Source organism: Lithobates pipiens, unplaced genomic scaffold, assembly GCF_037356315.1.
Source record: "Lithobates pipiens isolate NorthernLeopardFrog02 unplaced genomic scaffold, aLitPip1_a1.2 Scaffold_28, whole genome shotgun sequence".
Taxonomy (NCBI): Eukaryota; Metazoa; Chordata; class Amphibia; order Anura; family Ranidae; genus Lithobates; species Lithobates pipiens.
This window is the reverse complement of record NW_027507789.1, coordinates 206,253,963-206,278,788: the sequence shown is the minus strand read 5'-3', so window position 1 is coordinate 206,278,788 and position 24,826 is coordinate 206,253,963. Positions and strand designations below refer to the sequence as shown.

Below are 24,826 nucleotides of genomic sequence, written 5' to 3'. Positions count from 1 at the left end.
GCTCTCTTTCTGTAGACCTAATACTTGCTAACTAGCCCCACAGTCCTTGTACTTCAAAAATTATTTTAAGCAGAGGGAAAAAAAACAGTGTCTATAAGTGTTTTACCAATAAAACCGAGGATCAGGCAAAGTTAGTGTTTTCCCTTTAGCATCCACCATAGTGACGAAATAGACAACATTGTCCTTTCCCGGCCAGCAAATGAAAACTTTGACGGAATATATGTGTCTCCCAAATCTCCAGTGCTGAAGACACCCGGTGAAGCGTTCGTACATAGCAGGGGAACATCCTTGCTTCCTAAAGGGCTTTTGGTACCTTCAAGTAGTCCCACACATCACTGGCATACCAATGCTCTCGATTTTTCTCAATTTCTTGCATAATTTCCTTGGGAAGAGAAGGGAACTTCAAACCGTATTCTGTAGTCACCCGCTTGTTCAGCAGCCGCTGGGACCGTGCAAGCCTAAGCAGAGCTCGAGCATTTCCATCCCCGGGAGGCACACAAGAGTTTGGTGACTTACACACCATGGCAAACGACATGTTCTTAGATTCAGGCAAACTAACAGGTTTAGGCAAAGTCAAGTCAATAGCCATAGGGGTTCCCGCCCGAGGCGATGCACTCCCCAAATTTAGGGCTAACCAGCCAGAAACATTGCAGGTTGCGGCCACATCATCTGCATTGGCCCACAACATCTCTTGGGACAAAGTCTCAAACAAATTGTCATCCCCTGACAAATCGGACAGGGAATCTATCTCTGAGTCCCGCAACTCCTCTGCTGGCAAATAGTTATGTACAGTCCACTTAAAACAATTTTCCCAGATTTCTCCCCGTATCTGCAGCGGATTCCTTGGGAATGATCTCCTTCCCCGATCCTATCCTGGCAAGTTCTGGGATGGACCTCCACTGCAGCCGTAGGAGGCCTTGACATAGCCTACTTTCTTCGAAGCAGGCACAGTAACTGTAGTAGGCCTCGCCACCGGAGCATATACAGCAGTCTCCTCGGTGGCAACGCCTGTGGCCCAGTCCATGCGGTATGCCCGAGGCGGCACAGTGGGTTGCTCCACTTTAAGCAAGTATTCTCCACACTGCAGGCATCGGACAAAATGCTGGAGACTTGCAACCAGTCCCTCGCACTTGTTGCAGTGCATGCCTAGCGCCTTGACATCTCCAGTCGTATACAGTAAAAAACGCCCCTGTGGTCTCAGGTGAATTCCTGTATCAGTGAGTAAAGTCCTAGGCAGTCTCACACTTGTGGGCTTTCCCACTAAAGCCATCCTGGGTCCCATGATAGACAATGTTCCTGGAATCCGGAACATTTTCTTTTCTTTGGCATAGAAAACAACCTCGATCTTCTTTCTCCTACGACACACTCACGCGTTGCCTCATGCAGGGAAAAGAAACAGGCAAGACTCCTCCCACTGGTTCCTCCGGTCACGCAACTCGCAGGCTTTTTTCCAAATCCATCCACAGTTTACGCCCCAAACAGTGGCCGTCAATTACTCCTTGTAAAATGGCGCAGTCCAAAAAACAAAACCCTCTACCATATAAATTCCACGCAGGCAATTCTCCTTAGTTGCGAGAGGTAACGGCAAATCCCGCACTCAAGCCCCCACATGTAGCACTGACCCCCGAAGGAGCTGCTGGTTTTATTGGGCTTACTGTTACCTTCTTGACTGCTTCTCCGTCTAGGGGTTCCCGTGGTAGATGGCCCAAAGAAATGTGGAAACCAACACTGAATCTTCTTTTGGGTTATTTATTTGAAACAGAAACCGAGTCTCTCAATGAAGGGTAGAGGGTTAGGAGTAAGTTCAGGTACTTTAGACTGCATAAATGGAAAGTCTCTTATAGAAAAATCCAGAGAATAGCAACCTTTTCACAAATGTATTTTACAACCCCCGGATAGATCTCATCTCACTAGGCCTAGAAACCGGTAGGGTGTTAAGTAAAGTCTCTGCCACAGACTTGAGTAGGCTATTTGAGAAAGTCTCTGCCACAGACTTGAGCATTACTGAGGGACATAGACAAATTTAAAGAGCTATCATATGGTACCAGTATGTCTCAGCCGGTCCGGCGATACCGTATGAGTGTAGATCCATGTAGTGTCCTTCAACTAAGCCTCCGGGCTCCTTCAGAGAAGCCAGCCTTGAACACGGCCTTCTCCAGAAGAGTCCTCCCCTGGGGCTTCTCCAGTTGCTGGGCCTCTCCCTTCAGATGAAACGGCACCAGACAACCTTTGGATCAATAGGCCCTGAAATCCATTCATGCCTGTCCCTGCAGTTGCGTTGCCTCGGGCTAGCCAGCCCCGAGACTCGAAATGCATGGTTCTGCACCCAGGCCAGGATGACCATGGGGCTGGGTCAGGAGGACCACCCGAACCGAACAGGCAGAAAATATTCTCCGGAACCCTGAAGCACATGATGTTGGTACCTCCCACTGGGCTGGTTCCGAAAGAAAAATGGCATTCAATACACCCAGCTAAACTGCGTTCCTACTCTTGCCGGCAGTGACAGCGACACCTGCGGTCAAATAGAAGCCAGTGCAACCCAGCTGGACTGGTACTGAAACCAGAAATTTAGAAAATTGGCCCCAAAAGCCAACTGTGGTTTCAGGAAAATGTACTTTTAAAAAACATATAGCACCTGCTCGTCAGGAGCCAGCACTACACTTGGACTAGGGACTGCCAGGCCGCTAGCAATTATAGGATGCTGTAAAGTCTAATGTTTATCTTAATAAAGATCCGGATAGGTATCCAAATTGGGGCATTATGTAAAAAATAGAGAAGCTGAGGCATTCATATCATTTTTATTAAATTGATACGACCTATTAGCGATAAAGGGAGCTTAGTCCAGGTTTTAAAACGATTTTGAAATCTAATAAGTAATGGAAATATATTATCTACAATATATGACTGTGGGGAGTCCGACATAGTTATACCCAAGTATTTTATAGATGATACAACCTTAAAATGAGAAAGTATAGGTGGTAGTGGATCCGGAAGGGGGTATAAAGGCATCAACATGGATTTCTCCCAGTTTATACCTAGACTGGAAAACCTTCCAAACTCCTTAACGTGTTCCATTACTACTGGCAGGGATGAACAGACATTACAAAGTAAAAAGTAACAGTACAGCGCAAATAAATATAAATAAATAAAATCAATTAACCAGTTGCCGACCGCCGCACGCCGATGTACGTCGGTACAATGGCACGGGCAGGCATAAGGACATACATGTACGTCCCTTGCCTCCCGCGGGTCGGGGGCCCGATCGGGCCCCCGCCCGGTGCCTGCGGCGGTCGGTATTCGTTCGGGAGCGATCCCGGACGAGGGGACGGCCATTCATTCATGGCCACCCCCTCGCGATCGCTCCTGACGAATAGAAATCCCCGGTGACATCACTTCCTCTCCTGTAATGTAAACACAGGAGAGGAAGTGATGTATTCTCTCCTCCGTGTCGGTATTTTTCGTTCCGACACGGAGGAGAGCGGATCAGTAAGTTGCACCAACACTCTACACACACAGTAGAACATGCCAGGCACACTCACACCCCCCCTTTACCCCCCGATCACCCCCCCAATTACCCCTGCCCCCCAGTCACAGTGACACCAATGTCATTTTATTTTTTTTATTTTTATTTTTTTGCATTGGTGTCATTTGTGACTGTAATAACTGTTAGGGCAGTTAGAGTTAGCCCCCTTTAGTTCTAATGTACCCCCCTAACCCCCCCAATAAAGGTTTAACCCCGTGATCACCCCCCGTCGCCAGTGTCACTAAGGCTGGGTTCACATTGCAGCGGTTTATGAGAACGAATGTGATTCGCACCGCACTGCAGTGCAAATCACATCCGATCTCTGTGCGATTCGAGTTCAGCCATTCGCCGCACCCGCCGCACCCGCCGCAAATTCGCACGGGACCCTTTTTTTGGCCCGCAGCAGAATCGGATCGCATGGGTGTTCACACCATGCGATCCGAGTTTGCAGATCGCACTGCGATATGCGAACTGATCTGGGGGTGTCAGTAACATTTCACTGACACTCCCAGCAGTTCGCATAGGGCAGTGTGAACTGCCGCCGGGAGGCATGCGATGCGGGAACCCGCCGCGGATTCGCGGCGTTTCCGCATCGCTCCAGTGTGAACCCAGCCTAATAAGCGATCATTTTTCTGATCGCCGTATTAGTGTCACAGGTGACGCTAGTTAGGCAGGTAGGTATTTAGGTTCGCCGCAGCTTTTTATAGCGCCAGGGACCCCCATATACTACCGCATAAAGCCCCCTGATTGCCCCCTAGTTAACCCTTTCACCAGTGATCACCATATAACTGTTACAGGTGACGCTGGTTGGTTAGTTATTTTTTTATAGTTTCAGGGCACCCGCCATTTATTACCTAATAAAGGTTTAACCCCCTGATCACCCGGCGGGTGTCATTTGTGACTAATAACTGTTAGGGCAGTTAGGGTTAGCCCCCTTTAGTTCTAAGGTACCCCCCTAACCCCCCCAATAAAGGTTTAACCCCGTGATCACCCCCCGTCGCCAGTGTCACTAAGGCTGGGTTCACATTGCAGCGGTTTATGAGAATGGATGTGATTCGCACCGCACTGCAGTGCAAATCACATCCGATCTCTGTGCGATTCGAGTTCAGCCATTCGCCGCACCCGCCGCACCCGCCGCAAATTCGCACGGGACCCTTTTTTTGGCCCGCAGCAGAATCGGATCGCATGGGTGTTCACACCATGCGATCCGAGTTTGCAGATCGCACTGCGATATGCGAACTGATCTGGGGGTGTCAGTAACATTTCACTGACACTCCCAGCAGTTCGCATAGGGCAGTGTGAACTGCCGCCGGGAGGCATGCGATGCGGGAACCCGCCGCGCATTCGTGGCGTTCCCGCATCGCTCCAGTGTGAACCCAGCCTAATAAGCGATCGTTTTTCTGATCGCTGTATTAGTGTCACAGGTGACGCTAGTTAGGCAGGTAGGTATTTAGGTTCGCTGCAGCTTTTTATAGCGCCAGGGACCCCCATATACTACCGCATAAAGCCCCCTAATTGCCCCCTAGTTAACCCTTTCACCAGTGATCACCATATAACTGTTACAGGTGACGCTGGTTGGTTAGTTATTTTTTTATAGTTTCAGGGCACCCGCCATTTATTACCTAGTCTCACTAGTGTACCCCTAAATTTAGGGGTGTCTACTTTCCAAAATGGGGTCATTTGGGGGGGGTTTGTGCCATCTTGGCATTTTATGGCCTTCAAAACTGTAACGCCCTTAGAAAGCCTGAAGGCGGTGCTTGGTTTTCGGGGCCCCGTACGCGGCTAGGCTCCCAAAAAGTCCCACATATGTGGTATCCCCATACTCAGGAGAAGCAGCAGAATTTATTTTGGGGTGTCATTTCACATATGCCCATGGCATGCGTGAGCAATATATCATTTAGTGACAACTTTGTGAAAAAAAAAAAAAAAAAGTTTGTAATTTTCCCGCAACTTGTGGCAAAATATAAAATATTCCATGGACTCAACATGCCTCTCAGCAAATAGCTTGGGGTGTCTACTTTCTAAAATGGGGTCATTTGTGGGGGTTTTGTGCCATCTTGGCATTTTATGGCCTTCAAAACTGTAATAGGTAGTGAGAAGTGAACTCAAAAATTTACGCCCTTAGAAAGCCTGAAGGCGGTGCTTGGTTTTCGGGGCCCCGTACGCGGCTAGGCTCCCAAAAAGTCCCACATATGTGGTATCCCCGTACTCAGGAGAAGCAGCAGAATTTATTTTGGGGTGTCATTTCACATATGCCCATGGCATGCATGAGCAATATATCATTTAGTGACAACTTTGTTAAAAAAAAAAAAAAAAAAAAAAAAGTTTGTCATTTTCCCGCAAGTTGTGGCAAAATATAAAATATTCCATGAACTCAACATGCCTCTCAGCAAATAGCTTGGGGTGTCTACTTTCTAAAATGGGGTCATTTGTGGGGGTTTTGTGCCATCTTGGCATTTTATGGCCTTCAAAACTGTAATAGGTAGTGAGAAGTGAACTCAAAAATTTACGCCCTTAGAAAGCCTGAAGGCGGTGCTTGGTTTTCGGGGCCCCGTACGCGGCTAGGCTCCCAAAAAGTCCCACATATGTGGTATCCCCGTACTCAGGAGAAGCAGCAGAATTTATTTTGGGGTGTCATTTCACATATGCCCATGGCATGCATGAGCAATATATCATTTAGTGACAACTTTGTTAAAAAAAAAAAAAAAAAAAAAAAGTTTGTAATTTTCCCGCAAGTTGTGGCAAAATATAAAATATTCCATGAACTCAACATGCCTCTCAGCAAATAGCTTGGGGTGTCTACTTTCTAAAATGGGGTCATTTGTGGGGGTTTTGTGCCATCTTGGCATTTTATGGCCTTCAAAACTGTAATAGGTAGTGAGAAGTGAACTCAAAAATTTACGCCCTTAGAAAGCCTGAAGGCGGTGCTTGGTTTTCGGGGCCCCGTACGCGGCTAGGCTCCCAAAAAGTCCCACATATGTGGTATCCCCATACTCAGGAGAAGCAGCAGAATTTATTTTGGGGTGTCATTTCACATACGCCCATAGCATGTGTGAGCAATATATCATTTAGTGACAACTTTGTGTAAAAAAAAAAAAAAATTTTTTTTTTTGTCATTATTCAATCGCTTGAGGCAAAAAAATAAAATATTCAATGGGCTCAACATGCCTCTTATCAATTTCCTTAGGGGGTCTACTTTCCAAAATGGGGTCATTTGGGGGGGGTTTTGTACTGCCCTGCCATTTTAGCACCTCAAGAAATGAGATAGGCAGTCGTAAACTAAAAGCTGCGTAAATTCCAGAAAACGTACCTTAGTTTGTAGATGTGACAACTTTTGCGCAAACCAATAAATATACAATTATTGACTTTTTTTTTTACCAAAGACATGTGGCTGAATACATTTTGGCCTAAATGTATGACTAAAATTGAGTTTATTGGATTTTTCTAATAACAAAAAGTAGAAAATATCATTTTTTTTCAAAATTTGCGGTCTTTTTACGTTTATATCGCAAAAAATAAAAATCGCAGAGGCAATCAAATACCATCAAAAGAAAGCTCTATTTGTGGGAAGAAAAGGACGCAAATTTTGTTTGGGTACAACATTGCATGACCGCGCAATTACCAGTTAAAGCAGCGCAGTGCCAAAGTGTAAAAAGACCTCTGGTCATTTACCAGCAAAATGGTCCGGTCTGAAAGTGGTTAATATAGTGCATATAACACAAAAGTCTATAAGTGAAAAGCTGCATTTTTTTTTCACTATTCACTATTTTTTTTGTTGTGTTCAGCACTGATTGATTTTCGATTATAGATGAACAGACATTAGACATGAAAAAGAGAAGATCATCCGCATATATTGATATCTTTTCCTCCATGTCTTCCCTAATCAGACCAGTAACATCAGGAGAGGCCCGTATAAGACATGCCAGAGGCTCTATGACCAGGGCAAAAAGCAGGGGAGACAACGGTCCCCCCTGCCTAGTGCCCCGGAAAAGTCTGAAACTAGGAGACTGAAAGCCATTCATCCTAACCAATGCCCCCGGAGCAGTGCATAACAACCGGACCCATTTACAAAAACCAGAGCCAAGCCCCAATTTATCAAGAATGGCCCACAAATATGGCCATTCAACACAAAGGCCTTTATTGCGTCTAGTGCTAAGAAAGCATGGTTTGAATGGCTCGGGGCAGGAACCTGCATATTTAAATATGCCTGTCTGATATTAAATGCAGTTGATTTGTTGGTCATGAATCCTACCTGATCTGGATGAATAATACTGTTAATAACCTTATTTAGTCTAGTTGCAAGTTTCTTCGCCAAGAATTTTAACGTTTGTAGATAATAGAGAAATTGTTCTATAAGATTCTGGGTGTAGCAAATTTTTATCCTTTTTGGGTATGACTACTATTACGGATTGCCCCATAGAGTCTGGGAGCTGGCCCGTATTAAAAGCCTAGCGTGCTAAGAAGAGCGGGAAGTAATACTTTATTATATTTTTTATAGGTCTCAATAGGGAGGCCATTGGTCCCTGGGGCCTTGGCATTGGGAAAACCAGCCACTGCATTTTCTACTTCCATTGTAATAGCCGGGAGATCAATACTGGCCATGTAACTAGATAGCTCTGCAAGGGTAAAATCTGCCCTGGAAGTATATAAATCTTGATAATAGCACGTAAAGATAGAAATAATTGAACTAGTCTGGTTACAAACCCCTCTACATTCAATAAGGCTGAAACATGTGTAGGGTTAGATCGGGGACCTTACTATCTGAGCCAATAATCTACCATTCGCTTATCCCTCAGCCCAGCTAAGTCTCTTCTGAAAAAATAGTTTATTCCTGGCCCTAGATTCCAATAGTTCGTTCAGCCTATTTTGAGATGAAAGCCTTTCCTGTTGGATATCCGGAGAAGGATTTTGAATATATATGGCTTCTGCCGCAGAGGTGTCAGCCTTCGCCAGCTCGAGCTCTCTATGGGAAGCACTTTTGATAATGCTTATATTCTGGATTAACAGTCCCCGAAGATAGGCCTTTAGCGCATCCCATAAAACTTGTATGGAAGTGGAGCCTAAGTTGAGGGACCAAAAATCCAGGATATGATGTTTACTTAAAGTCGTATTTTGCCGAGTACTAGGCCAAGTTCAGAATAGACATACTACCATAACTAAGCAGGCAAACATGTCTGCATGTGGATTTTCGTGGATGGGTGGATAAGATCGCACCTTGTATGAAAGTGTATAACTTTGTTCAACCTGTCTAGGACCAGTCATGGTCCTAGACAGCCCAAAATTTCTGAAGAGGGCAAAAAAGAATTTCTATAAAAGGAGAATCGCAAATAGAACAAATAGAAGGGACTGTATTGCTCAGCCTCCCTCACCGCGATTCCATTCCTAGAAAACAAGGATGCATAACAACTGCTACATATATGGCCTGGAATCTGCTTTGTTGCCTCGAAAAAAAGACTAAAACATTGTGACTTTTTTGGAAGAAAGTTTTTTCGCAGGCTGACACCAGCAGAGCTGAATGGTGCCTTATCTGTAGTGATAAAAGTAACACATTTCAGTTCCCCTGCAAAATGACTAACAGTTGACCAGGAGGCTTCTTCAAGACAATGGTCCTCCCATTGCCCATCCAGGGATGTCTGTGGTCGGTAACCTGGAACCAGAAGGAAAGTGATAGCCTCCTGCTTGGTGTGTGGGATCACAGGTCATTTAAGTGTCTCATACATAACAAAAGTCATGCAATTAGAATTTGGTGTCCTGAATTCTGATACCATACCCTTGGCAGCACCGTACAGATCCATATTTGCAACAAGTGAGGAATATGGGTACACAGAAAAGCAGTAGACACAATGGTTTAATAGCTTCATCCTCCTGTAAGTATTATATACTTTTTTTAACCTCAGAAACTATAGTAAAGGTCTGGATTTTGATTGTTTATATGGGCCAGGGATGTCAATTAGAAGTTTACTTTGAGAAGGTAAAAAAGTTCTAAGGGTGCAGCACACTATCATGTACACCTATTTATGACCAAGCTGTATATACTGTACCTTACTTTATAACAGATCTAGTAATGATAAAAAATTAGCAATTTGGAATTGCTGACTAATAATACAGTGGTGTGAAAAAGTGTTTGCCCCCTTCCTCATTTCCTGTTCTTTTGCATGTTTGTCACACTTAAGTGTTTCGGAACATCAAACCAATTTAAACAATAGTCAAGGACAACACAAATAAACACAAAACGCAATTTGTAAATGAAGGTGTTTATTATTAAAGGTGAAAAAAAATCCAAACCATCATGGCCCTGTGTGAAAAAGTGATTGCCCCCTAAACCTAATAACTGGTTGGGCCACCCTTAGCAGCAACAACTGCAACCAAGCGTTTGCGATAACGTGCAATGAGGCTTTTACAGCGTCCTGGAGGAATTTTGGCCCACTCATCTTTGCAGAATTGTCCTAATTCAGTTACATTAGAGGGTTTTCGAGCATGAACGGCCTTTTTAAGGTCATACCACAACATCTCAATAGGATTCAATAGGATTCAGGTCAGGACTTTGGCTAGGCCACTCCAAAGTCTTCATTTTGTTTTTCTTCAGCCATTCGGTGGTGGACTTGCTGGTGTGTTTAGGATCATTGTCCTGCTGCAGAACCCAAGTTCGTTTCAGCTTGAGTACACGAACAGATGGTCGGACATTCTCCTTCAGGATCTCTTGGTAGACAGCAGAATTCATAGTTCCTTTTATCACGGCAAGTCTTCCAGGTCCTGAAGCAGCAAAACAGCCCCAGACCATCACACTACCACCACCATATTTTACTGTTGGTATAATGTTCTTTTTATGAAATGCAGTGTTCCTTCTACGCCAGATATACTTGGACACACACCTTCCAAAGAGTTCCACTTTTGTCTCATCGGTCCACAGAATGTTGTCCCAAAAGTCTTGGGGATCATCAAGATGTGTTGTGGAGAAATTGAGACGAGCTTTGATGTTCTTTTTGCTCAGCAGTGGTTTTCTCCTTGGAACATGCAGGCCATTTTTGCCCAGTCTTTTCCTGATGGTGGAGGCATGAACGCTGACCTTAACTGAGGCAAGTGAGGCCTGTAGTTCCTTGGACGTTGTTGTGGGGTCTTTTGTGACCTCTTGGATGAGTCGTCGTTGCGCTCTTGGGGTAATTTTGGGCGGCCGGCCACTCCTGGGAAGGTTCACCACTGTTCCATGTCTTCGCCATTTGTGGATAATGGCTCTCACTGTGGTTCGCTGGATTCCCAAAGCTTTGGAAATGGCTTTATAACCCTTTCCAGACTGATAGATCTCAATTACTTTCTTTCTCAATTGTTCCTGAATTTCTTTGGGTCTCGGCATGATGTGTAGCTTTTAAGGATCTTCTGGTGGACCTTACTGTGTCAAGCAGCTCCTATTTAAGTGATGCCTTGATTGTGAACAGGTGTGGCAATAATCAGGCCTGGGTGTGGCTAGAGAAATTGAACTCAGGTGTGGACAACCACAGTTATAGTATGTTTTAACAAGGGGGGCAATCACTTTTTCACACAGGGCCATGATGGTTTGGATTTTTTTTCACCTTTAATAATAAACACCTTCATTTACAAATTGCATTTTGTGTTTACTTGTGTTGTCCTTGACTATTGTTTAAATTGGTTTTATGTTCCGAAACACTTAAGTGTGACAAACATGCAAAGGAACAGGAAATGAGGAAGGGGCAAACACTTTTTCACACCACTGTAACATCTTATTTTGGTTACAATTTCTACAATTTTCTTCTAATTCTAGGGATGATCAAATAGGTGGTCTGTCGGACAAATATGTGAGTGTAACAGACTTCCAGGCCACATCTGAAGATGAGATCACTGTTAAAGCCAGAGAACGACTCCAAGTCCTTTTGAAGCAAGAGGATCGCTGGCTGGTGAGAAAGGTGCAGGTGACAGTAAAAGGGGAGACTGCAATGGGATATGTGCCTTGTGGTCACCTGGTCAGAGAAAAGCCAGTGGAAAAGCAGAGGTAAGTCAAGTAGACAGACAAGAATGGGGTGTGGGGGGTCTTACCAATAAGTCAGTTGATATGGTTTAACCTTATTATTAAACCTCAACCTCAAAAAGAGGATTCCAATAAAAAAGGTTTAGTGCCGGTTCACACAGGGGCAGCTTCTGAAGCCGCCCCCGTACAGCACGACTTCAGCGAGGCTTTAAAAATGAATTCTGTATAGAAGTCAATGCAAGCCACTCCAAAGTCACCCCCAAGTAGTACAGGAACCTTTTTCTAAGTCAGAGCTACTTGAGTCGCTCATATTAGGATGGTTCCATTGTACTGAATGGAGCGGGACTTGTCAGGCTGAAAAGTCGCCTGACAGGTCGCCCCTGTGTGAACCGGCACTTAATATTCCAGAACAAAAGTTACAAAGTATCATCACCAAAGAGAGATAGAACTTGATAGTAGTAATGGTTGTCTACATCATGATCAGTTCATTATTTGCTGCTGTGGTCTTGCCCATTGTATTAGGGGCTGATACAGGTTTCAACCTTGCTATCGTTCCACCCACGTAGGGGCTAGCATTGATAGTGGTAACAGAAGTTAGCTTACAAGGTAGACAAAATGCAGTATTATGAAAAAAAGAACTGATATAATAACAGAGGATAGGCCTTTGTTCATCAGATGACGTCTGAATGATGAAACGCGTAGGGCATGGCCATATGACACACTCTCCCCACAACAAACTACAGCAGCCGGCGGTGATTTTAAAAGCATTTCGGTTTAATTTTTTCTACATGTGAGTAGTTTTTTTATTCAAATAAACGATAATGTGGTTACATACTACACCATGGATATGTTTCTTTCACATCAAACATACAAACGAGGATATAACGCCAGTGGATGAAAAAGTATCTCCCAGGAAAACATAATTCCCATCCTCTGGGACTGTGATATCATAATGGGCGGGGACATCACCCGGCGATGTCCTATATAAGTCGCCGCACGCCGCGTCCCTGTCATTGTGGCCAGAGACAGCGACGAGTCAACAGCTCAAGAAGAGAAGAACAGAAGTCGGCGAAGACAGCGGCGACAAAAGACCGGGCCACCGCTTGTAAAAGCACCCCCCCATGTTGAGGGCACACGGCCTGGTATGGCTCAGGAGGGGGGGGCGCTCGCTCGTCCCCACCCCCTTTCCTGACTGGCCGGGGTAGTGTGCTCGGATAAGGGTCTAATATGGACTTAGGGGGGGACCCCCATGCCATTTTTTCGGCGTAGGGCTTCCCCTTTAAATCCATACTAGGTGATGGCGCCAGCGACGCTTCCTTCGCTAGTCCCGGCTACCTGGAGCCACGTTCAAAATTAGCGGACTTTTCTCCGGGCGGGAAAAGTCTGTTCATTTCAAAAGTACAAAGTCCGGCGGACTTATTTTAGTGCAAAACTAAACGTTCAAAATGAGCGGACTTTCCTCTGTGTGTGTGGGCAAGTCCGTTCATTTAAAAAACACAGCGTATATTCCGGCGGACTAAGTCCGCCGCAAAAGTACCGTGGTACGCTCGTTCGGACAGTTCGGCGGACAGTCCAGGGGTTTTTCCGCCAGACTAAGTCCACCAGATAGTCTGATCATGTGTACACGGCATTAAGGACACTCTGCACAAGTCACTTTCTTCATTAGTATTTGTGGGACTATTCCAATAATCTTCCTATTTTATTAATTTTCACTTATACATTTATTTTTCCACTTGCACATGATTATATGTTTGTATTTTTATATTTTCGTATGATGAATTACCTACTATATGTACATTGATTGTTCACTAGCATTGATTTGATAAGATACTGATTTTAGGCACGCATAGCAAAAAAGTTTTTGGATTTTTTTTTCACATTCTATTAGTGTCTCCACAATTCCTTTCACTTGACGGAGAGGAAATTTATAATTAATTCAGGAGGTTGATATACCCTGACAGATTTAATCACGATCATCATATTATTTTATTTAATATGAAGGATATAGACCATGGTATAAGAGGAACGTAATACTTTCTGCTCTGATTCTTAATTTTAAAGGTATAGAGCCAAATCTACCCACTTTTTTATTTTTATTTTTCACTTTGTTCATCGAGCCATTGGGCCAAGCAGTTCTGGACAGGGTCCCACTACAGTGGGGCATTCTCTAGGGCTAGGCCCACCAATATTCATATAATTGATGAGGTGGCAACCCTACCCAGAGCCCTGTGTTGACAATCAACACAGAGCTTGGTACAGAGGGGGCAACTTTCTATCCCAGCAAAGCAAAGATCAGAAACAGAGATCTGTAGTAAAAAGCAGCAGACTTTACACACATTACACATTATTAGACAAACATTTAACCCCTTAATCGCTCTAGATGTTAACCCCTTCTCAGCCAGTGTATAGTATTAGCACTAGTGATGGACGAACTTCCGACGGGACGTTTCGCGAACGCGAAACGCGAACGGACACAAACGTTCGCGAAAACGACCGTTCGCCGCGGGCTCCATTGACTTCAATGGGAGGCGAATTTCGCAAACCTTTAGGTCGAATTTGCGGCCACGGGGTAATTATTAGGGGGTAGCACGTAGTCCCACCACCTGGACAATAGCATAATACATGTATGAGGTGAATTTGGGATCGATAACTACAAGCATTTTTTTTTTATTTGGGAAATTGTTCTGACAATTCAGGACTATGGAGCTAATGAAGGCAATGGAGGAGAGGGAAGGTCAGGGACCAGGGTAGGCAAACAAGAGGGTGCAGGAGATACAGAGCACTGACAGCAGCACCGTAATACAGAGCACTGACATCAGCACCGTGACATACAGCGCTGACAGCAGCTCCGTGACATACAGCGCTGACAGCAGCTCCGTGACATACAGCGCTGACAGCAGCTCCGTGACATACAGCGCTGACAGCAGCTCCGTGACATACAGCGCTGACAGCAGCTCCGTGACATACAGCGCTGACAGCAGCACCGTGACATACAGCGCTGACAGCAGCTCCGTGACATACAGCGCTGACAGCAGCTCCGTGACATACAGCGCTGACAGCAGCTCCGTGACATACAGCACTGACAGCAGCTCCGTGACATACAGCGCTGACAGCAGCTCCGTGACATACAGCGCTGACAGCAGCACCGTGACATACAGCGCTGACAGCAGCTCCGTGACATACAGCGCTGACAGCAGCTCCGTGACATACAGCGCTGACAGCAGCTCCGTGACATACAGCGCTGACAGCAGCTCCGTGACATACAGCGCTGACAGCAGCACCGTGACATACAGCGCTGACAGCAGCTCCGTGACATACAGCGCTGACAGCAGCTCCGTGACATACAGCGCTGACAGCAGCTCCGTGACATACAGCGCTGACAGCAGCTCCGTGACATACAGCGCTGACAGCAGCTCCGTGACATACAGCGCTGACAGCAGCTCCGTGACATACAGCGCTGACAGCAGCACCGTGACATACAGCGCTGACAGCAGCTCCGTGACATACAGCGCTGACAGCAGCTCCGTGACATACAGCGCTGACAGCAGCTCCGTGACATACAGCACTGACAGCAGCTCCGTGACATACAGCGCTGACAGCAGCTCCGTGACATACAGCGCTGACAGCAGCACCGTGACATACAGCGCTGACAGCAGCTCCGTGACATACAGCGCTGACAGCAGCTCCGTGACATACAGCGCTGACAGCAGCTCCGTGACATACAGCGCTGACAGCAGCTCCGTGACATACAGCGCTGACAGCAGCTCCGTGACATACAGCGCTGACAGCAGCTCCGTGACATACAGCGCTGACAGCAGCTCCGTGACATACAGCGCTGACAGCAGCTCCGTGACATACAGCGCTGACAGCAGCTCCGTGACATACAGCGCTGACAGCAGCTCCGTGACATACAGCGCTGACAGCAGCACCGTAAGCAGCCCCAGGAGGAAGTCAGCACAGCACAGGGATGGTGTGATCCCCTCATAATAAGAACCCCCAGGAGGAAGTCAGCACAGCACAGGGATGGTGGGAGCCCCTCATAATAAGAACACCCAGGAGGAAGTCAGCACAGCACAGGGATGGTGGGAACCCCTCATAATAAGCAGCCCCAGTAGAAATATGACACCGCTCAACCTCTTCAAAGAGGAGGGTAGGGGCATATAGTACGGTGTGCTTTTTTGGGTCAGGGAAGTGAGCCAAATGAATTAAGAAGGTCTGTGTGCTTGATTCCAAAAATTGTTTATAGACATATACATGGTCTACTGATCACATGTGTTGAATTCCTCCGAGATCCATGCCTCATTCATTTTTAGAAATGTGAGGTAGTTAACACTGTGGTGAGCTAGGCGAGTACGCTTATCGGTCACAATCCCCCCTGCTGCGCTGAACGTCCTTTCGGACAGGACACTGGATGAGGGGCAAGCCAACAGTTCGATTGCAAATTGGGCAAGCTCTGGCCAGAGGTCAAGCCTGCCCACCCAGTAGTCTAGGGGTTCATCACTCCTCAGAGCGTCCACATCGGCCGTTAACCCAATGTAGTCGGACACCTGACGGTCTAGGCGTTCCCTGATGCTGGATCCGGATGACACCTGTCGATGGGTCGGCTGAAAGAATGACCTCATATCCGAAGTCACCAACACATCTTCAAACCGGCCTCTTCTTGCAGGCGCTGTTGGATTGGTACCCGCAAATCCTTCTCTGGGAGTGGGAATTGCTCCTCTGCCAGCGCACGCAAAAGCAGAATGCAGCATTTCTCGAAGCAAGGCCTGGAAGTGCTGCATTCTGACAGCCCTCTGCGACGGCGGTAACATTTCCGCCATTTTGTGTTTGTACCGGGGGTCTAAGTACGTTGCCACCCAGTACTGGTCCTTGACCCTCATGCTTTTTATACGGGGGTCCCTATTAAAACACTGGAGCATGAAGGCCCCCATTTGCACTAAAGTGGAAGCGGTGTGGTGGCCTGGCTCCTGCTCATCATCCAGGATAATGTCGTCCTCTTCATTCTCCTCTCCCCATCCTCGCACAACAGGGATCCCAGAAAGGTTTAAAGCATGCTCTTCTTGCTCCTGCTCATCCGCCCCGGCACCATCCTCCTCTGACTCCTCATCAGACTCCTGTTGTTGACTTGTCTCAGATAGAGTAGCCCCCCCTGGGAATTCATCCAGCATTGCGACTTCCTCATCTTCCCGCTCCTGCTCCTCCACAGCCTGATCAATGACACGACGCAATGCACGCTCCAGAAAGAAGGCATAAGGTACCATGTCACTGATGGCGCCATGGCTGCGACTGACCAGTTTGGTGATCTCCTCAAATGGCCGCAGAAGTCTGCATGTGTCGCGCATGAGCAGCCACTGGCGCGGTGAAAAAAAACCCAGCTCCCCAGAACCGTTTCTTTCGCAGAGTTCATACAGGTAGACGTTAACTGCACGTTTCTGCTGGAGCAGCCTATCAAGCATATAGAAGGTTGAGTTCCATCGCGTCGGGCAATCGCAAATAAGACGTCTGACCGGCAGATGGTGTCGCCGCTGAATGTCAGCAAGGCGAGCCATGGCCGTGTAAGATCTTCTGAAATGGGCCGAGATTTTCCTTGCCTGCCGCAAGATGTCCTGGACCCCAGGGTATTTGACAAGGAATCGCTGCACGACCAAGTTTAAGACGTGTGCCATGCACGGCACGTGCGTGATTTTGCCCTGTTTCAATGCGCTAAGCAGATTGGCACCGTTGTCACACACCACTTTACCAACTGTCAAATTGAGCGGTGTTAGCCACTCATCTGCCTGTGAACGCAAAGCTGAAAGGAGTGCCGGGCCAGTGTGGCTCTTTGCTTCCAGGCACAACAGACGCAGCACGGCATGGCAACGTCTCACCTGGCATGTGGAATAGGTTCTGGGGAGCTTGGGCGGTGCAGTGGAAGAGACGCTAGCAGCGGAAAAGGAGGAGGCAGCTGAGGAGGAGAGGGAGGAGGATGGAGTAGGAGGAGGAGAAGAAGAGTCAGGCCTGCATGCAATCCGTGGCGGTAAAACCAAATCTACACGGGTGCCACGGGTTACATGCTTGACGGCCGTCAGAAGGTTCACCCAGTGGGCAGTAAAACTGATATACCTTCCCTGCCCGTGTTTGCTAGACCACGTGTCTGTGGTCAGATGTATCTTGGCACCGACACTGTGTGCCAGAGATACATTCACTTGCCGCTGAACATGGCCATATAGCTCTGGGATGCCCTTCTCTGAGAAATACTTCCTTCCTGGGACCTTCCATTGTGGTGTTCCAATGGCCACAAATTTGCGAAAGGCCTCCGAGTCCACCAGTTTATATGGCAGTAGTTGGCGGGCTATGAGTTCTGACAAGCCAGCCGCCAACCGTTGGGCAAGAGGGTTATCCGGCGTCATCATTTTTTTACGCTCAAACATTAGGCCCACGGAAGCCTGCCTTTTTGCAGAAAAATGTGAGCTTGGCGTGATGGAAGGTGGAGTGGAGGACAATTGTGAGGAGAGAGGAGAAGGAGAAGTAGAAGACGAGGCTGGACGGTGAGAGCCTGCAGTGTGGCTTTGTGTGTTCCGTTGCTCCCACTGGGCTCGGTGATGGCTGCTCATGTGCCTTCTTAAGGCGGTCGTCCCTAGGTGAGTATTGGGCTTACCGCGACTAACGCGTTGACTGCAAAGATTGCAGATGGCAACGCTATTGTCAGCAGCGGACACGTTAAAAAAAGCCCACACTGCGGAGCCATGTGCCGGTGTCCTGGGAGCGCCAGATGTGACCGTACATGGTCGATGACTCGCTCCTGATACATTTGCAGTCTGCTTTGTCCCTGCTGTGCAATGTAAGTCATTGCTGCTTCTCCTCCCTATCTGCTGGTCCATATCTCCCTCTGAACTCCCCTCCTCTTCCTCTCTTGTGGGCACCCACGTGACATCACTAGACACGTCATCATCAACGTCACCTTCCCCACCGCTATAAGTAGAGTAGGCAGCAACACCGGGGACCAACCTCCTCCTTGGGCTGATCTGGGTACTGGCGTCAGACTGCTGAGTAGCGCTTGTTGCTACCTCCTCTTCCTGATCCAATACCAAGAGTGGCTGCGCATCAGAAATGTCCTCTTGATATGGATCGGAAAATAATTCCAGTGACTCAAGCGGAAGGTATGTGGTGGTGGTGGTGGTGGTCGTGTTGTTGGTGGTAGTGTCTTTGGGGGTGCACATAGCAGAGAGTGAAGAAGAGGGTGCAGATCGAGAGGATGAGGAGGGTGCAGAAGAGTAAGGCTGAGCGAGCCACTCAACCAAGTCTGGTGCATCCTTTAAAGTAATTGAACGCACCTTCTGCAACTTCCCACTTTGGCTCAAGCCTGTTGCTCCTGCCCTACCCCTACCACCCCTGCGGAAGGGCCTGCCTCTTCCTCTGCATGTCATTTTTTAAATGACCCTGTGACAAAACTCTTAGTCCCTATACCGCTGAAGGACTGCTGCAGTATAGGTGAGCGGTCAGCAGTGGTGCACGTCAACCCTATCTATTGTGGACCTATAGCGGTCCTTACAGAACAGCAGACTGTACCGCACTCAAGCCTATGTACCGTAGCACCCTATACCAAGTTACCAGTCCTTATAAGAACTTTTGTGGACCAAGCAGGTTGTGTATTAGTGTTTAGCAGACTGTACGTCAGTCCCTATACCGCTGAAGGACTGCTGCAGTATAGGGCAGCGGTCAGCAGTGGTGCACGTCAACCCTATCTATTGTGGACCGATAGCGGTCCTTACAGAACAGCAGACTGTACCGCACTCAAGCCTATGTACCGTAGCACCCTATACCAAGTTACCAGTCCTTATAAGAACTTTTGTGGACCAAGCAGGTTGTGTATTAGTGTTTAGCAGACTGTACGTCAGTCCCTATACCGCTGAAGGACTGCTGCAGTATAGGGCAGCGGTCAGCAGTGGTGCACGTCAACCCTATCTATTGTGGACCGATAGCGGTCCTTACAGAACAGCAGACTGTACCGCACTCAAGCCTATGTACCGTAGCACCCTATACCAAGTTACCAGTCCTTATAAGAACTTTTGTGGAACAAGCAGGTTGTGTGTTAGTGATTAGCAGACTGTACGTCAGTCCCTATACCAATGAAGGACTGCTGCAGTATAGGGCAGCGGTCAGCAGTAGTGCACGGCAACCCTATGTATTGTGGACCGATAGCGGTCCTTACAGAACAGCAGACTGTAACGCACTCAGGCCTATGTACCGTAGCACCCTATACCAAGTTACCAGTCCTTATAAAAACTTTTGTGGACCAAGCAGGTTGTGTGTTAGTGTTTAGCAGACTGTGCGTCAGTCCCTATACCGCTGAAGGACTGCTGCAGTATAGGGCAGCGGTCAGCAGTGGTGCACGTCAACCCTATCTATTGTGGACCGATAGCGGTCCTTACAGAACAGCAGACTGTACCGCACTCAAGCCTATGTACCGTAGCACCCTATACCAAGTTACCAGTCCTTATAAGAACTTTTGTGGACCAAGCAGGTTGTGTATTAGTGTTTAGCAGACTGTACGTCAGTCCCTATACCGCTGAAGGACTGCTGCAGTATAGGGCAGCGGTCAGCAGTGGTGCACGTCAACCCTATCTATTGTGGACCGATAGCGGTCCTTACAGAACAGCAGACTGTACCGCACTCAAGCCTATGTACCGTAGCACCCTATACCAAGTTACCAGTCCTTATAAGAACTTTTGTGGAACAAGCAGGTTGTGTGTTAGTGATTAGCAGACTGTACGTCAGTCCCTATACCAATGAAGGACTGCTGCAGTATAGGGCAGCGGTCAGCAGTAGTGCACGGCAACCCTATGTATTGTGGACCGATAGCGGTCCTTACAGAACAGCAGACTGTAACGCACTCAGGCCTATGTACCGTAGCACCCTATACCAAGTTACCAGTCCTTATAAGAACTTTTGTGGACCAAGCAGGTTGTGTGTTAGTGATTAGCAGACTGTACGTCAGTCCCTATACCAATGAAGGACTGCTGCAGTATAGGGCAGCGGTCAGCAGTAGTGCACGGCAACCCTATGTATTGTGGACCGATAGCGGTCCTTACAGAACAGCAGACTGTACTGCACTCAGGCCTATGTACCGTAGCACCCTATACCAAGTTACCAGTCCTTATAAAAACTTTTGTGGACCAAGCAGGTTGTGTGTTAGTGTTTAGCAGACTGTGCGTCAGTCCCTATACCGCTGAAGGACTGCTGCAGTATAGGGCAGCGGTCAGCAGTAGTGCACGGCAACCCTATGTATTGTGGACCGATAGCGGTCCTTACAGAACAGCAGACTGTAACGCACTCAGGCCTATGTACCGTAGCACCCTATACCAAGTTACCAGTCCTTATAAGAACTTTTGTGGACCAAGCAGGTTGTGTGTTAGTGATTAGCAGACTGTACGTCAGTCCCTATACCAATGAAGGACTGCTGCAGTATAGGGCAGCGGTCAGCAGTAGTGCACGGCAACCCTATGTATTGTGGACCGATAGCGGTCCTTACAGAACAGCAGACTGTACCGCACCCAAGCCTATGTACCGTAGCACCCTAGACAGACCAAGTTACCAGTCCTGATAAAGAGCTTTGTGGAACAAGTGAGTTGTGAATGATTAGCAGACTGCAGCAGAAGGGCAGCAGTCAAGTATAATATTCTTTCTATATTTGGAAGAAAGAATATTATACGTGTACAAGCCTATTACCGTACCACTGATACCAGTCCTGAAAAGAACCTTTGTGGAACTAATAGTAACAGCAAGTCTTTAAAATTATCCTCACTGCCTGACACACTGCTTCCTGCCTGTCCCTATACAAATTGGCAAAAAAGAGTAGGCTGGAACGATTAGCTGGAACAGCTCTTTTGTGGACCTGATAGTAACAGCTAATGATGATGATGATGATGATGATGAAGAAAGACTAATCTGGCTGAGCTGTCCCTAAAATAGCAGCATACAGCGCTCTGTCCCTTTATCTAAACTGACAAAAGAAACTCAGGCTGCTGACCTAACACCTATACCAGTCCTGAAAAGAACTTTTGTGTACCAAATAGCTAGCGTTTTCTCTGTCCCTACTCCACACAGGATCCTTTCCCTACAGTGACAGAAGAAAGAATGTAAAATGGCCACCGGATCGGGTGTATTTATAGGTTAGGGGGAATGTCCAAGTGTCCATGAGCTGTCATGTCTCAATTGGTTGTCCTGTAACACATGATAAACGTGTCACGAAAGGTTAAAGTTCTTGTATACATTAAACACGTAAGTCCGCCGGGGCGAACGACGGAAAAAGGCGTTCGAACCCGCGGACGGCGAAAGTCGGAAATTCGCCGCGAAACGACCGCCGGGCGAACCGTTCGGCCATCACTAATTAGCACTGATCACTGTATTAATTAATGTCAGTGGTGATGTCAGTGACAGTTTGTCAGTTCCCCCAGCGTCAGTTTTAGATTGCCCACAGTCCTGGGAATACCCTCAAAGCATGTTGCTTGCTTTCTGGACCCCATCCTGACAGAGCCTGCATCCCTTTAGAGGTTCGCTCAGCATTATCATTAAGAACATCAGAGACGGTCTTCTTTTGCAGCAGTCATAGGTGCAAGGTTGCTTTTTTTCTTTAAATTAATGTTACACCTTTTCCTACCGCACAGGATCTGTGTGTGATTTTTTTTATGCATCTGTCAAAGAATTCTGGATGATCTCAGAAATTTCTTAAGCTGAAGCCCGCCAATATGGGCCCTTAGGCTGATTGTAGCCCAAACAGCTAATGCTAACTTGTCCTAGCTTTTTTACATCATGAAACATGTTCTCTTGGGAGATAGTAGAACAATTCTCCTCTTAGAAGATAATAGAATGATGGGTAACTTGTGGAAAGTTAATGGAACAGATCTCCACTATATGTCTTGGGCGCCATTTCTTCCTTGACAAATTGTTTCTAATTTAGGGCTCTTTACACTGGCGTCACCCTCGATAGAGTGATCTGCTGTGGATCACTTTTAAGAAGATGGTTAACAGGTGATGAAAAGGCATTATGCTGCCTCTTCACCGCCAGTATTACCACTAAGAGCCCACACAACTGTGCCACAATAGCAGAAAGGAAAAATAAACTGCTCTTGAGTGAAACAACAAAAGGGTGCAATAATCTATAAAAAAGGCAGCAGCAGTAAGTGAGATACACACACCTAACAATAAGGAAATACAAAAAGCTGCGCCAACAGGGAAATAATTTATACCTAACTACCCAGAGTGACATTTTTTTTAAAGATTATAAATGGTTGATACATTCAAAATTAAAAAATAAAAAATGACAATTAATATGATTTGTTAATTAGAGAGTTCATAAAAAAAGTCCATAAACAATCCAAAGTCACGATCCTTTATGAGGACACCACGGTGATTACACATACACGAGATGCGCACAAGTGCCCGTCACCATAGAGTGAGTGCGCTTACCAGATGGAAGCTTAATTAAAGCGTTGTAAGTAAATCCTCAGTCTCCTCAATATACTCCTCCTTATAGTGGATCAGCTGACCGTAGTGAAAAGCAACATTCGCATATAAACATCTCATTCCACGATCCCAAAAAATACTATCAATGGCTCCAGGGAAGAAAGGGAAACCAGCATAGTGTAACACCGTTTGGAAATTTTATTAGAGCAAAAAGATAGTGCACTTACATAAGCATCGATTCAGATACAAAGTGCAGAGTAGAACATACAAAGCCGTCCGGCATTCGGGAGCCCGTCCTCCCCTTCTACAACGTGATGGCGTCACTGCGTGCCTTTCCAGACGCGTTTCGTCATAAATGACGTTGTCAATGGGGAACAGGCAGCGCAGCGACGCACCACCTTTTATACCAGAACGAGGTCTGGTTTCAGTTCTGGTATAAAAGGTGGTGCGTCGCACGCAGTGACGCCATCACGTTGTAGAAGGGGAGGACGGGCTCCCGAATGCCGGACGGCTTTGTATGTTCTACTCTGCACTTTGTATCTGAATCGATGCTTATGTAAGTGCACTATCTTTTTGCTCTAATAAAATTTCCAAACGGTGTTACACTATGCTGGTTTCCCTTTCTTCCCTGGAGCCATTGATAGTATTTTTTGGGATCGTGGAATGAGATGTTTATATGCGAATGTTGCTTTTCACTACGGTCAGCTGATCCACTATAAGGAGGAGTATATTGAGGAGACTGAGGATTTACTTACAATGCTTTAATTAAGCTTCCATCTGGTAAGCGCACTCACTTTATGGTGACGGGCACTTCTGCGCATCTCGTGTATGTGTAATCACCGTGGTGTCCTCATAAAGGATCGTGACTTTGGATTGTTTATGGACTTTTTTTATGAACGCTCTAATTAAGAAATCATATTAATTGTCATTTTTTATTTTTTTATTTTGAATGTATCAACCATTTATAATCTTTAAAAAAAAATTCACTCTGGGTAGTTAGGTATAAATTATTTCCCTGTTGGCGCAGCTTTTTGTATTTCCTTTCCACAATAGCAGAGGCTGTGGGGTGGTTGCAGCATGGACCCTGTGACAGGAGGGCCCACGGAACCCAGAACCCCTTGGAAAGGTTGGGAAACCCTTGTTTCAGCTCCCAATGCACCTCCTATGTCTAATTCACCCTGTGTACATTAGGGTGACTGAGAAAATATGGCTTGGATTACTTAAAATGGGACAGTAATATTTATCCACAATATCTTCCAGGATATATATATATATATATATATATATATATATATATATATATATATATATATATATATATATATATATATATAAAGGCTATTCTTGGTTTGTTTTATTCTGAACTCAACATGTTAATTGAAAGAGCACATTGGCCTCTGTACAATGTAGGAGAAGGGCCAACTCCTACTGGAGCTCCTACCATTGTGAGAAGGTGTCCTGTGTTTATACTTATGTTGTGATTAAGGGATTAATTAGCTCATGTTAATTTATGTTTCTGCTTACAGGTGTATTGTTAGAGTAATATAAGCAGGAGGGGGGAACCTCCTCTTCAACTGTATATAAGACTGTATTCTTGTTCTAATAAACAGTTCATGGTGAGCAACCATACAAGTATTGTCTTGTTTGTGGTTGTCAGCGGTTGGAATATCTGATATCTATATTCAGACTGGAAGGAAGCGGTATATGACGAAAGCACTCAAGCGGAGTGTGGGACATTTGTTACAAACCCATTTGATTGAATGCCATGGGGGGGGTGGTTGAGGGTGTGTTTTTACTACCCCCAACCACAAGTCTAAACAAGGCCTAAATGTGCTGACAAACTGTACTAACAAATTGTAAATTCCCAATAATTCATC

General features: G+C 46.3%; 1 protein-coding gene and 1 long non-coding RNA gene across 2 annotated transcripts in view; one reads left to right on the top strand and one right to left on the bottom strand.

Moving 5' to 3' along the window:
• Positions 1-24,826, top strand: part of LOC143936056 (uncharacterized) — a 68,531-nt gene that overhangs the window by 5,836 nt on the left and 37,869 nt on the right. Inside the window, exon 2 of the mRNA XM_077460366.1 lies at positions 11,301-11,528. Within this exon, the coding sequence (XP_077316492.1) occupies positions 11,301-11,528 (228 nt within the window). The remainder of the gene's footprint in view (positions 1-11,300; positions 11,529-24,826) is intronic.
• LOC143936058 (uncharacterized) overlaps positions 1-24,826 on the bottom strand; it is a 53,611-nt gene that overhangs the window by 4,102 nt on the left and 24,683 nt on the right. The window lies entirely within an intron of this gene.